Source organism: Tachyglossus aculeatus, chromosome 20, assembly GCF_015852505.1.
Source record: "Tachyglossus aculeatus isolate mTacAcu1 chromosome 20, mTacAcu1.pri, whole genome shotgun sequence".
In the NCBI taxonomy this organism is placed as follows: domain Eukaryota; kingdom Metazoa; phylum Chordata; class Mammalia; order Monotremata; family Tachyglossidae; genus Tachyglossus; species Tachyglossus aculeatus.
This window is the reverse complement of record NC_052085.1, coordinates 21,447,556-21,460,896: the sequence shown is the minus strand read 5'-3', so window position 1 is coordinate 21,460,896 and position 13,341 is coordinate 21,447,556. Positions and strand designations below refer to the sequence as shown.

Sequence of the window (13,341 nt, the reverse complement as noted above, 5' to 3'; positions counted from 1 at the left end):
TTATACATGTCCAACAGCACCATCTCTCCAAATAGAGGGCTTCATTAAATGCCTTGCACTTGCATTCTCTGTGTCATTGCCTTCTCTGGGACAGGGTAATAGCTGTGAGATTAGTTTCAATTTGAGTTATACCATCAAATTAAAAGCTAGCCCCAGATCATTTCTACCCAAGTTTACTAGTTCGGTCTTCAGTTGGAAGACACTGCTTCATATAAAATGGTAGATTATTAACTTGTCACTGTTTAGTAATAATAGCTTGAGCTAATATACGGCAGCTCTCATCCTACAGAATTCTCGAGTACTGCAGAAGCCAGTGTCATTTAAAGGAATGAGGGGGAATTTCTTATCTGTTCCTAAATTGAAGACAGCTTTTATTTTTTTAAATTGAAGATGCCACATGTGTTATTCAAAAGTCTGATCACTTTTTGATCGGGCCTGAATTTCTCTAGGTCTTTTCCTTTAAATGAACAGGAACACATCTGGGGCACTGTGGGAAGACTTCCTGCTTGAGACTCATTTCCTATTTACTGGAATCTCGAGGGAAAGGGGAGGGCAGTGTGTGCATGAACATAAATGTATGCACACATGCTGATGGCCTTCCTTTTTGAAGACAGAATGGATGCATGAGCTTCAAAAGATTGTTGCCCAGCCAACAATCTGTGCCCCACTTGGAAGGGGCAATGGCCATGGTCAAAGACCACAAGGCCAAGAGCCAGGAGACCTGGGTTCTAATCCTGCTTCACCATTTGCTGACTCTGAGACCCTGGGCAAATCACTTCATTTCTCTGTTCCTCAGTTTTCTCATCTGTAAAATGGGGATTTAATACCAGTTTTCCCAGCCTCTTAGATTGTGAGACCCGTGTAGGATAGGGACTGTTTCTGGTATGTAGTAAGAGCTTAAAAACACTATTATTATTATTCATAATTTTAAAAAACATAAAGATACAGCTGATTATGGCTGCATTTGCCACTTGCTGCTGTTTTTGAGACTGCCTTTTGGCATCCTGGGCATCCCAAAATCTCTGCTTGAAGACAGCAAACCGGTCCTGACTGCTCAAGCCAGTCTGGTCTGTCTGTTGAGGTCATCTCCAAATGTATCGAAAGGAGGAACATGTCTAGCAAAATCAGTGGCCCCACCGGGTGATAGTGGGGCAAAAAATGCAAGCAGGGATGAAAGGACAAGAGCAGAAAGGCTCAACTAAGGTTTTAGTTCTTTCCTTATTGAGGAAGCTGTCAGAGAGGAGATGCATTTGTGATAGAGATGCAGAATATTTTAGACCAATTTATAAACTAGGTGAAAAACAATTACCAGGAGTGGATGTTATCCATGGAGCAGTTGTAGTCATGGTGGTGAGGGAATCTGTTTAGTAAGGTGCTTTGCAAACAGTAAGCACTCAATAAATATATTTTGTGGCTCAGTGGAACGAGCACAGGCTTGGAAGTCAGAGGTCGTGGGTTCTAATCCCAGCTCTGCCACTTGTCAGCTGTGTGACTTTGGGCAAGTCACAACTTCTCTGTGTCTCAGTTACCTCATCTGTAAAATGGGGATTAAGACTGTGAGCCCCATGTGGGACAACCTGATTACCTTGTATCCCCCCAGAGCTTAGAACAGTGCTTGGCACAAAGTAAGTGCTTAACAAATAGCATCATTGTTATTATTATTATTATTATTATATTTGAATTAATAAATGAATAGTAGTGAACCATTTTGGCTAAGTAGGTAGAGGACGGGTCCAGAGTCAGAGAACCTGAGGTCTCTGCCACTTGTCTGCTGTGTGACCTTGGGCAAGTCACTTAACTTCTGCACCTCCATTTCCTCATCTGCAAAATGGGGATTCAATACCTGTTCTTCCCCCTAAGTTGTGAGCCCTAAGTGGGACAGGGACTGTGTCCAACCTGATCATCTAGAGCTCACCCCAGTGCTTAGTGTGGTGTTTGGCGCAGAGCAAGCATGTAACAGATAACATAATTATAACAGTAATAGTAGTAGTTGTAGTAGAAGCAGTGTGACCTAGTGGCTTGGGAGTCAGAGGTCGTGGCTCCTAATCCTAGCTCTGCCACTTGTCTGCTATGAGACCTTGGGCAAGCTGCTTAACTTCTCTGGACCTCAGTGACCGCATCTGTAAAATGGAGATTAAGACTGTGAGCCCCACTTGGGACAACCTGATTACCTTGTACCTACCACAGTGCTTAGAACAGTGCTTGGCACATAGTAAGCGCTTAAAAATTCCATCATTATAATTATTATTATTGAATGCAATGCACTATCTTTATTAAGCCCTTGGGAAGCACAACAAAAGCACAAGTTACAACATTGCATGCAAGGGACTTGAATTCTGAAGGAACCCAAAGGTTACATTCCAAAACTAACAATATCGTGTTGACCTGGCCTTACAAAAAGGCTACTGGTTGGGAAAACTTGGCAACCTCCAGACTAACCCATCTAGAAGAAGGGATCAAGTGGGAACCCAGGAATTACTGACCAGGTCACCTCTCTTCTTTGCCTGGCAAACTGGTCAAAAGTTTAGGGTCAGCCAACACTTAGACACAACCTGTTGGAGGAAAAATAGCATTGTTCTTAGATGTACAACGCCAATCCAGGACTGTTAACCATCCTGTATTAAGAGCAGCGTGGCTCAGTGGCAAGAGCATGGGCTTTGGAGCCAGAGGTCATGGGTTCAAATCCCGACCCCGCCACTTGTCCGCTGTGTGACTTTGGGCAAGTCACTTAACTTCTCTATGCCTCAGTTACCTCATCTGTAAAATGGGGATCAAGACTGTGAGCCCCACGTGGGACAACCTGATCACCTTGTAACCTCCCCAGCACTTAGAACAGTACTTTGCACATAATAAGCACTTAATTAATGCCGTTATTAAGAGCAATACAAGAAAAGAGTGGGGTTAGAAATTCCAGTAGGGTTGCTTTTTCTAGCTCTGTTAAGGTCCCAGTAAGCAGTCGCACTATGTATTGGAAACGACTCGATGGCACTTGATAACAACAAGGGCCAAATCAGATTTCCCAACAGGATAATGGCCAAAGTTGATATTCGATCCATAGCACAAATTGGGCGGAATAACAGAAGATACCAAAGCAGATGGAGGTTTACAGAATGACACTGGATACCATGCATTGAGATGTAAAACTGCAAATAAAAAGTCTGATCACCTGACTACGAGAAGCCATATGTTTGGACACAAGGCGACCCTAAATCTTTGCTTGAGGAAAATGTCTGGAAAAAAGGGTTTAGGCTAAAATAGCCACTAGCTTCTTTAAGCAGGGAGAAATCCATCACCTTCTTTAAGCAGAGAGAAATCCATCACCACATGCACTTTCTGATTGGGTTAAGGGGAGCAGACAGGTGAGCACAGCAAGGGAAGCTAAACTAACTGCTTCCCCCAGCTCTTCCTGAAAAAAACTTCATCCTGACCACAGGAGAGTGGTCTGCTTTCAGTGTCAGCAGAAATGCCAATCTCCTCCTAGAATCTATCAATAGCATTTGGAACGCTCTTATGGTTAAGTGATATTTAGCAGGTGTTTAAACATTGAAATATTTTAGTTCCAGCATTGACTTTATCCACCTAAAAATCATAGTGGAAATTGATAACGTATAATCAATACAGTGTTAATCCATTGGTTTAAACAATCATATTTGAGTGCTTACTGTGTGCAAAGCACTAAACAATATAACAGAGTTGGTAGACATATTCCATGCCCACAACGAGCTTACAGTCTAGAGTGAGAGACAAACATTGATATAAATTAATTACACTTCCACCCCTTTGCACTGGCTTTTACAGTTCGCCCTGCAAGGGTGGTTTTGAAAGTGTTTCGAAGCACACTGCTTGGACTGGGACATTGTCATCTAGCAATAGCCATGATCGCCCTCTGAGGAATATTCATGTTTCTCTCGGAGAAGGTCTGGCTCAGAACATTGTCACCTTGGCCGGGATCAAAACAACAAGTATTAAATCTATAGATCTTTCTCCCCTCTGAAGCAATGCCATCTCCCTATTTTCCAGCACGAGATACTCTTTGGGTTATTTCTTCCTGAACAGCTCTGTAAAAGTTTATTATTGCCACAGATATAAAATCTCATCCTTTGCCAGTTTTATATCTCCACCTTCTCTGCCGCAATATTTCCATTCGAGTCCATTCCTTATCTTTTACAAGCCTCCGCACTTTGAAAATTTATTACAAGTCTCATTTTAGTTAGTTCCTATGCAGGCTATGTAGAATTGCCCTAGATATTTTATGAGGAAAATCTATGCAGAATATCCATTAGAATCAGCTATCAATCTTTGGTATTTACTGAGCACTTATGGTTTGGTGATATTTAGCAGGTGTTTAAACATTAAAATATTTTAGTTCCAGCATTGACTTTAGCCACCTAGAAATCATAATGAAAACTGATAATGGATAATAAATAATTAATCATTTTGTTTAATCAATCATATTTGAGTGCTTACTGTGTGTAGAGCACTATACAACAGAATTGTTAGTTATTCTATGCCCACAAGGAACTTACAATCTAGAGTGGGAGACAGACATTAATATAAATAAATTATGTGTATGTTTATAAGTACTGTGGGGTCGAGGGTGTGGTGAACACAGGGCGCAAATCAAAGTGCAAAGTTAATAATAATAATAATGATAATGGCATTTATTAAGCGTTTACTATGTGCAAAGCACCATTCTAAGCACTGGGGAGGTTACAAGGTGATCAGGTTGTCCCACAGGGGCTCACAGTCTTAATCCCTATTTTACAGATGAGGGAACTGAGGCACAGAGAAGTTAAGTGACTTGCCCAAAGTCACACAGCTGACAGTTGGCGGAGCCGGGATGCAGAAGAGGAATTGAGGGCTTAGTCGGGGAAAGATTCCTGGAGGAGATGTGCTTTTAATAAGGATTTGAAGGTGGGGAGAATGATTGTTGGATATGTTTCAATGTAGTGAAGGGGGAGGAAGCTACTTTGGAGGGGGTCAAGGAGAGGATTGGAGGGGAGAAAGTGGGGGCAGCTAATGTAGACACCTCACTCAAGGACTTTTGAGAAGAATGGAAGGAGGATGGGGTGATAAGATCAATCAATCATATTTATTGAGCGCTTACTGTGTGCAGAGCACTGTACTAAGCACTTGGAAAGTACAAGTTGGCAACATATAGAGACAGTCCCTACCCAACAGTGGGCTCACAGTCTAAAAGGGGGAGACAGAGAACAAAACCAAACATACTAACAAAATAAAATAGAATAGATATGTACAAGTAAAATAAATAGAGTAATAAATATGTACAAACATATATACATATATACAGGTGCTGTGGGGAAGGGAAGGAGGTAAGATGGGGGGATGGAGATGAAGTGGTGCGGTCAAGGGAAGGATTTTTTTTAGGATGGGGAGACATAAGCATGTTTGAAAGCAGTGGGGAAGAAGTCACTGGAGAGTGAACAGTTGAAGATGGCAATCAGGAAGGGTAGAAAGAGAAGCAGCATTGCCTAATGGAAAGAGCACAGCCCTGGGACTCAGAGGCCATGGGTTCTAAACTCAGCTCCGCCCCTTGCCTGCCATGTAACCTTGGGCAAGTCACTTCTCTGTACCTCAGGTACCTCATCTGCAAAATGGGGATGAAGACTTTGAGTTCCCATCTAGGCTGTGAGCCCACTGTGGGCAGGGATTGTGTCTATTTGTTGCTGAATTGTACTTCCCAAGCACTTAGTATAGCGCTCGGCACATGGTAAGCACTCAATAAATACAACTCAATGAACGAATGACTGTGAGCCCTATGTGGGACAGAGAAAAGACAGCATAGTAGATAGAGCACAGGCCTGGGGGGTCTGGGGTTCTAATCCTGGCTCTGCCACTGGTCTGCTGTGTGACCCTGCGCAAGTCACTTTACTTCTCTTTCCCTCAGTTACCTCATCTGTAAAGTGGGGATTGAGACTGTGAGCCCCACCTGGGACAGGGACTGTGCCCAATTTGATTTGCTTGAATCCACCCCATCGCTTTGTACAGTGCCTGGCACATAGTAAGCATTTAACAAATACTATGATTGTTATTTTCGTTGTTGACAACAAATTTCCAGGTTGTGCTTGAAAATCTTCTAAGCCACCTCCTACCATCATGAGAAAACAATACTGCCAATATTCCTAAATGATGATTGCTCGTCAGTTCCAACCACTGACATTATTAAGTCACTGGAGATTTCTCCCTCAACCCCTCATGTTAATAGATAATTGCTAGAGAAGCAGTATGGCCCAGGGTAAAGAGCACAGGGAATATGTTTGTTTATTATCATCATCATCATCATCAATCGTATTTATTGAGCGCTTACTATGTGCAGAGCACTGTACTAAGCACTTGGGAAGTACAAATTGGCAACATACAGAGACAGTCCCTACCCAACAGTGGACTCACAGACTAAAAGGGGGAGACAGAGAACAAAACCAAACATACTAACAAAATAAAATAAGTTTATTAGTTACGTCATATTTTCCCAAGTGCTTATTATAGTGCTATTCACACAGTAAGCATGCGATAAATAAATACCAGTCCCAGCTCTGCCCCTAGCCTGCTGAACTTGGACAAGTCACTTAACTTTTTGGTGCCTCAGTTTCCTCATCTATAAAATGGGGACTCAAATATCAGTTCTCCCTCTCTCCTTGTGAACCTTAGTATAGACTGAACTGACTGTATCTGAACTGAACTGAAGTGAACTGTGTCTGAACTGACTGTATCTAGAAGAATGCTTGGCTGGAAACCACAGCTATAATTATCACGTTCTAGCTTACCGTTGAGAAAATAGACATATTTACTCAACCAGTCACTATGTAAATATCTGCTGGTAATTCACCAAAACATATCGGAAAACACCAATATTTGGATGTTTTCTTATTTAAGCAATCAACTCTTACAGAAACAATCCTGACTCCTTTAGTCAAATTGATTTTATAGTACTTGATATCCACTACAACCCACATCATCAACACTTTTATCCCCAAAATTGTTTACCGCTAACTCGTACTTTCTGATTCTAGTTTTATGTTTGAGGTTCTGATTTCTGAAATAACCTCTGAGAATTACCTTTAACATCTAATAATTCATAGGGATGTGCTTGAAGAGGAAAGAGCCCTTAAAATGTCCTTTTCTGCACTCTCCCTGGCCTTCATACAGTGTTTAAGCCCTAATATTTATACCAGAGAAGCAGAGTGATCTAGCAGGAAAGACCACAAGGCCTAGGAGTCAGAGGACCTGGGTTCTAATCCCGACTTGGCCAATTGTTTGCTGTGAGACTTTGGGCATGTCACTTAATTTATCTGTGCCTCAGTTTCCTCAACTGTAATAACAATGGTATTTATTAAATGCTTACTATGTGTCAAACACTATTTTAAGCACTGGGGTAGATACAAGGTAATCCGGTTGTCCCACGTGAAGCTCACAGTCTTAATCCCCATTTTACAGATGATGTAACTGAGGTGCAGATAATTTAAGTGACTTGCCCAAAGTCACTCAGGTGATAAGTAACTGAAAAACTGTAAAATGGGGAATATCTGTTCTCCCTCCTACTTAGATTGTGAGCCCTATGTGGGACAGGGTCTGTGTCCATTCTAATTAACTTGTAGATACCCCTGTGCTTAGAACAGTGTTTGACACATAATAAATGCTTAAATACCATTTAAAAAATGTAACAATTATAGTTGATCTCTACAAAGCAGTTATGTTTCAAGATGCTTTTCTACTGATTATACTGTATGTCAGGTAGAGAGAGGAATGAAGATTTTGCCTTAAAAGTGTGGAAGCCAATCTTTCAACCTAGACGGCTGAGGACCATTTCCTGAGGAACATAGCATTGCTTAGTGGCTACAGCACAGGCCAAAGAATCAGAAGGACCTGGGTTCTAATTCTGTCTCCACCACTTTGTCTGCTGGGGGACCTTGGGCAAGTCACTTAACTGCTTTGGGCCTCAGTCACCTCATCTGTAAAATGGGGATTAAGACTGTGAGATCCATGTGGGACAGGGACTGCGTCCAACCTGATTAGTTTGTATCAACCCCAACGCTTAGTACAATGCACTAGCACTAAACATAGTAAGTGTTTAACAAATACCATTAAAAAAAAAAAAGCTAGGCCCTCCTCATTTCAGTCTATCATTCAGTACCCGAACAACTTCAACCATGGACCAAAAGGTACTCCAACACACCCCTCTGATGAATGGGGCAGGGCAAACTTGGGGTGGAGTGAGGCCACCAACATTTCCTCCATGCAGGCCCATGAAATTCTTAATTTGGTGCAAATACGAAGAGGATTTCAAAAATAACCAAAGCCATGAACAGAACTACTTTTCATAGCCAATTAATCATTTTCTTTTCACTTTGATCAATGTCATTTGTTGAGTGTTTATTGTGTACAGAGCCCTGCACTAAGCACTTTAGGAAGTACAATACAGAAAAGTTGGTAGACATGTTCCCTACCAACAGAGGATATAACACAGTCTTTTAGACTGTGAGCCCACTGTTGGGTAGGGACTGTCTCTATATTTAGCCAATTTGTACATCCCAAGCGCTTAGTACAGTGCTCTGCACACAGTAAGCGCTCAATAAATACGATTGATGATGATGATGAACAGAGAAGCTATAAGAACACTTTCCACTTGTTTAAACCATTAGAACACACTGAAACCAGCCACTTAAAGTTCATCTGAGAAACCCGGTTACTCTTTTGTTTGTTCTGCATACAATTTTAGCAAGTTGTTTTTGTTGTAGAAACTGCTACCTGCCGTTAATTATCTTTGCACCCGATGTAATCAGTATTTTTAATAAATTGCTCACTATTAAATACTCAGTAAGTTTAACAAAATTTTGATTTTTCTCAATTTTCAGATTGTGAGTGTTGGAAAGCATGTTAAAGGCTACCATTACATCATTGCAAACCTGGTAAGAACTTTTCTTCTACTTGAGTAAGAGCCGACAAAATATTCAAAATAAAAAGAATTTGGTAGTGCCCTGAGAATAACTCAAAAGAAAATGTTTCTACTATATAAGCTATGGAGAATTTGACAATCAATCAATTGTATTTATTGAGCGCTTACTGTGTGCAGAGCACTGTACTGACAGAAAGTAGAAGCAATTTTTTATGGATTTTGATCACTGTCTGCTTACTAATACAGTCCATCACCCTATTTTGAAACAAATCAAGTTGGTATTTGCTGCAGTGACCTTTAAAAATTGTGTTACTAGTGTTCACTTGAGGAAAAAGTATAATTGGTTGAAGTAACTAACAGCCTATGTCCTAAATGGCAGGGGACTCTTCCTCAATAAAAGTTTGCCGACACGGTTGAGAAAAGGTGAAAATTCAAAACAGTCTCAACTAATGTGTCTCAGTTTCAGACACAGACGCTGCTACTTCAGAACCAGATACTTAAATCCTGTTGCGTAGAATCAACCCACTATGCAAAATTGTAAATAAACCCGGAAGATCTCTTGAACTTTCTTTTTAAAAGGCACCAGAGAGAGGAGTTTTCCTTTCTATGGGAAGCAGCAGTGCACAATGAATAGAACCCAGGCCCGGGAGTAAGAAGGTCATGTATCCTAATCCCAGATCCACCACTTGTCTGCTGTGTGGCCTTGCGCAAGTCACTTCACTTCTCTGTGCCTCAGTAGCCTCATCTGTAAAGACTGAGCCCCATGCGGGGCAGGGTCTGTGTCCAACCCAATTTGCCTATATCCGCCTCAGCGCTTAGTACAGTGCCTGGCACATAGAGCTTAACAAATACCACGATCATTATTATTCTTTTTCTTCTAGGGTTTAACGTCCAGAATTTTCTTCTCCTGAAGCAAGATATCTAGGCAGGGACCCTCTGGTGCTTGAAACACTGGGAGTTTTGTGAGGGAAGACTGAGTTCAGTCAATGCTATTTGGGTGCTTACTGAGTGCAAAGCACTCTACTAAGTGCTTGGGAGAGTACGATACAACAGAGTTCAATGCAGCCATGTAGTCGGCTGTATTTATTGAGCGCTTACTGTGCGCATAGCACTGTACTAAGCCCTTGGGAGAGTACATCATCATCATCATCATCAATCGTATTTATTGAGTGCTTACTATGTGCAGAGCACTGTACTAAGCGCTTGGGAAGTACAAATTGGGAACATATAGAGACAGTCCCTACCCAACAGTGGGCTCACAGTCTAAAAGGGGGAGACAGAGAACAAAACCAAACATACTAACAAAATAAAATAAATAGAATAGATATGTACAAATAAAATAGAGTAGTAAATATGTACAAACATATATACATATATACAACATATATACATATATACAGTGTACAATGAAACAGAGGTGGTAGACACGTTTCCTGCCCACAATGAGTTTACAGTCTAGAGCTCATCCCTTATAGCTCTTCTCCTTGTGTGCAGGGACACCATCTTACCCGCTCAGAAATACTAGCTCAGTGAGAAAGGCATTTCCTCTGGGAGATGAAAAGTAATCTGGGATCAAATGTTCAAAGCAGATAGAAACAGGAAATGAGAGTTTTGATCATCTTTCCAATAATATACATAATTTTGCACCCAGTCCCTCTATCAATCATACTTGTTCAGCATTTACTACGTGCAGAGCACTGTACTAAGAGCTCGGAAGAGTAACGAGTTGGTAGACATTCCCTCCGCACAATGAGTTTACGGTCTAGAGGGGGAGAAAGACACAAATACAGATATATTATGGAAATATAGATAAGTGCTGTTGGGATAAAACATTCTGTCTATTTAATGGTTGAGAGTTTGGGTGGCCATTCTGATTTCTTTAAAGTATAGCCTGAATCAAACAGCATTCAATATTAGTAGATAAAGCATATTATTTATGCAGTACATATATTTTAGCAGGAGCTAATTTATTCCATTTCTTCTGCAATCCTTTGGGGGGTTTGAATTCCTGTAATCTAGAAATAGGAAAGATTAGGAGGGGTGTAGACCATCACGTAAAAAAAAATAGATAGGCAACCAAAGTTAATAAAAAAACCTGTCGAAAAATGAAATCATTAAGATTTCCAAACCCAGCCTCTGCCTTTAGCAGTTACAGATCATTTTTGTGTGCTGACGTGAATAGATCTGCTCACTTGGAAAGTATAGGAGTTATTTTCCCCTCAGCTCTCAAACTCGAATATAGTAAATCTGCTCCCTAAGTCTTCTATAAATTTAGGTATTGGCATTTAAAGTTAGCATAATAACTCTTCTTTCAAAGTCAGTTTGGGAAGAAAATGTATTAGGCTTCTCAGAAAATTGCTTTTCAGTTTACTGGTCCAAGTGACCAACGATTGTTTTATAATAATCCTCGGTGGTTTAGTGGCATGTATTAGGTAATTCATGACTCTTTCCGAAAGCCCTAAAATGAGATTTTAAAACATTAAGATTGAAAATGCTAAGGGAAGCCTTTACCCCACAAGAAGGAGGACAATCTTTCAAAACAATAAGTAAAAAAGGAGGACTATCTATGATTCTTTCAAAAGATCACTAAATGCATTCTTATGGAGCAGTATATATTGTGACAGAATATTTATTTTTAAGGTTATCAGCATTCACAAATGGTGAGGTGCCTTGTAATGCATTTGTATTGAATGAAACAAAAGAATTAAAAATCCAAAACCTGTAGGTAAGAAAATTTTACCTTGGACTCAGCCATGCCAAGGGATTTTCAGTGGGTTCTAAAGTGGTATTCGACGGAAGGATTGCTACTCTCATTTCCATCCTTTTATCTGGTGTGCTCAAGAAGATCATGTAAACTAAGGAGATGATTAAGGTAAATAAACTACATGAGGTGCTATAGACCTTATATTGTTATATGTTGTATGCTATATTTTACTCCCCCAAGCACTTAGTACAGTGCTTTGCACACAGTAAGCACTCAGTAAATACACTTTAGTGACTATAGGCCAAATTAAATAGTTTAACAATTCTTATTCCACACACAGGAGAATGAAAAGGCTACCCCTCAGGGGCAGAGACGTGTCTAATTCCCATTAGTGTATTCCCTCCCAACGCTTATTGCAGTGCTCTGCACACAGTAAGAGCTCAATACATACTATTACTACTACTACCATAGAGGTACACAAGGGAATTTAAGATCTTTTTCCTATATGGGCTATTTTCTTGGATACAGCAGGTCTAATGCTGATACAAAAATCTACAGTACAGGGAGGTGATTCACTTTAACTACTACTGGCCTTCCAATCTCCTCTGCAAAGGCAGAACTGTATTTAATATGAAGTGAAGGCCCCAATGTCTCAGTCTCCCACAGTCTGAGGATAAAACCATCCAAAGCTCGGAGGCCCCGAAATCACTGTTTCCATGGAAACCTCTGTCCTGTCCAGATTCAGTCAATAGTCTATACAAAGTAATGAGAAAATTCTTCACAGAGAGGGAAAAATTGACTATAAAGCAGATGGAGCTAGAACGAGTCAAACCGGTTACCGGTATTTCAAAATAGTTCCAAAAAGGAGTGAAATGAAGTGGTTTCCACTATTATTCAAATCCCCTGTTTAGCCATTCCATCTATCTCAGTTTGAGGTGATCTGCAGTGAGAGTATGCTAATATACTTAAGGACCACTGAGTGCTTTGATGTTGGGGAAAAAAAAAGAGTTATCTGATCAGTAAACTGTCCTTAGGTCACCATTCATTCATTCAGTTGTATCTATTGAGCACTTACTGTTGCAGAGCACTGTACTAAGCACTTGGAAAATACAATACAGCAATTAAGAGAGACAATACTAGCCCACAATGGGCTTACAGCCTAGAGACACATACACAGGAGAGGTCTCTCAGTTAAACAGATAAATTCTTCAGAAAACAGTGGGATTATTGTGCCGCCCAATGAAACCAGTGTAAGACCCTCTGGACTGTAAACTCCTTGTGGACTGGGATTGCAATAACCAATTCTGTTGTATTGTACTCTCACAAGTGCTTAGTTTAGTGCTCTGCACACAGTAAGTGCTCAGTAAATACAATTGATGGATACATTATCCACTGGGGTACAGTGTTTGAGGGTGTCCACAAGAAGAGGAAAATCTTTCCATCTGTTTATGACAAAAAAGAGCATCTTTCTGCAACTCCATTTTTTTCCACTGAAGTGGGAATAATACCCTCATAGAATTCGTTTTTTATTATCATCATGGTATTTGATGATTACTTAATGAATGGCCACAAAGTGCTCTCTAAAGATTCGTAAGCTATACTGATAAAGGTAGAGAGCATTTTCATATTGTGACATCAAAATGTGGTTCCTCACCATTAAGCTCAATTGTCCCCATTGTCAGATCACTAGAGAAAAATTATCTGTCCACCATTTTCAAAGATT

The 13,341-nt window shown here is 40.5% G+C and overlaps 1 protein-coding gene across 9 annotated transcripts in view; it reads left to right on the top strand.

Annotated features, from left to right (window-relative positions):
* Nucleotides 1–13,341, top strand: part of GRIA4 (glutamate ionotropic receptor AMPA type subunit 4) — a 254,375-nt gene that overhangs the window by 169,553 nt on the left and 71,481 nt on the right. For all 9 annotated transcript variants that reach the window (XM_038762187.1, XM_038762188.1, XM_038762191.1 and 6 more), the window contains one exon: nt 8,874–8,927. In XM_038762187.1, coding sequence (XP_038618115.1) covers nt 8,874–8,927 — 54 coding nt within the window. The remainder of the gene's footprint in view (nt 1–8,873; nt 8,928–13,341) is intronic.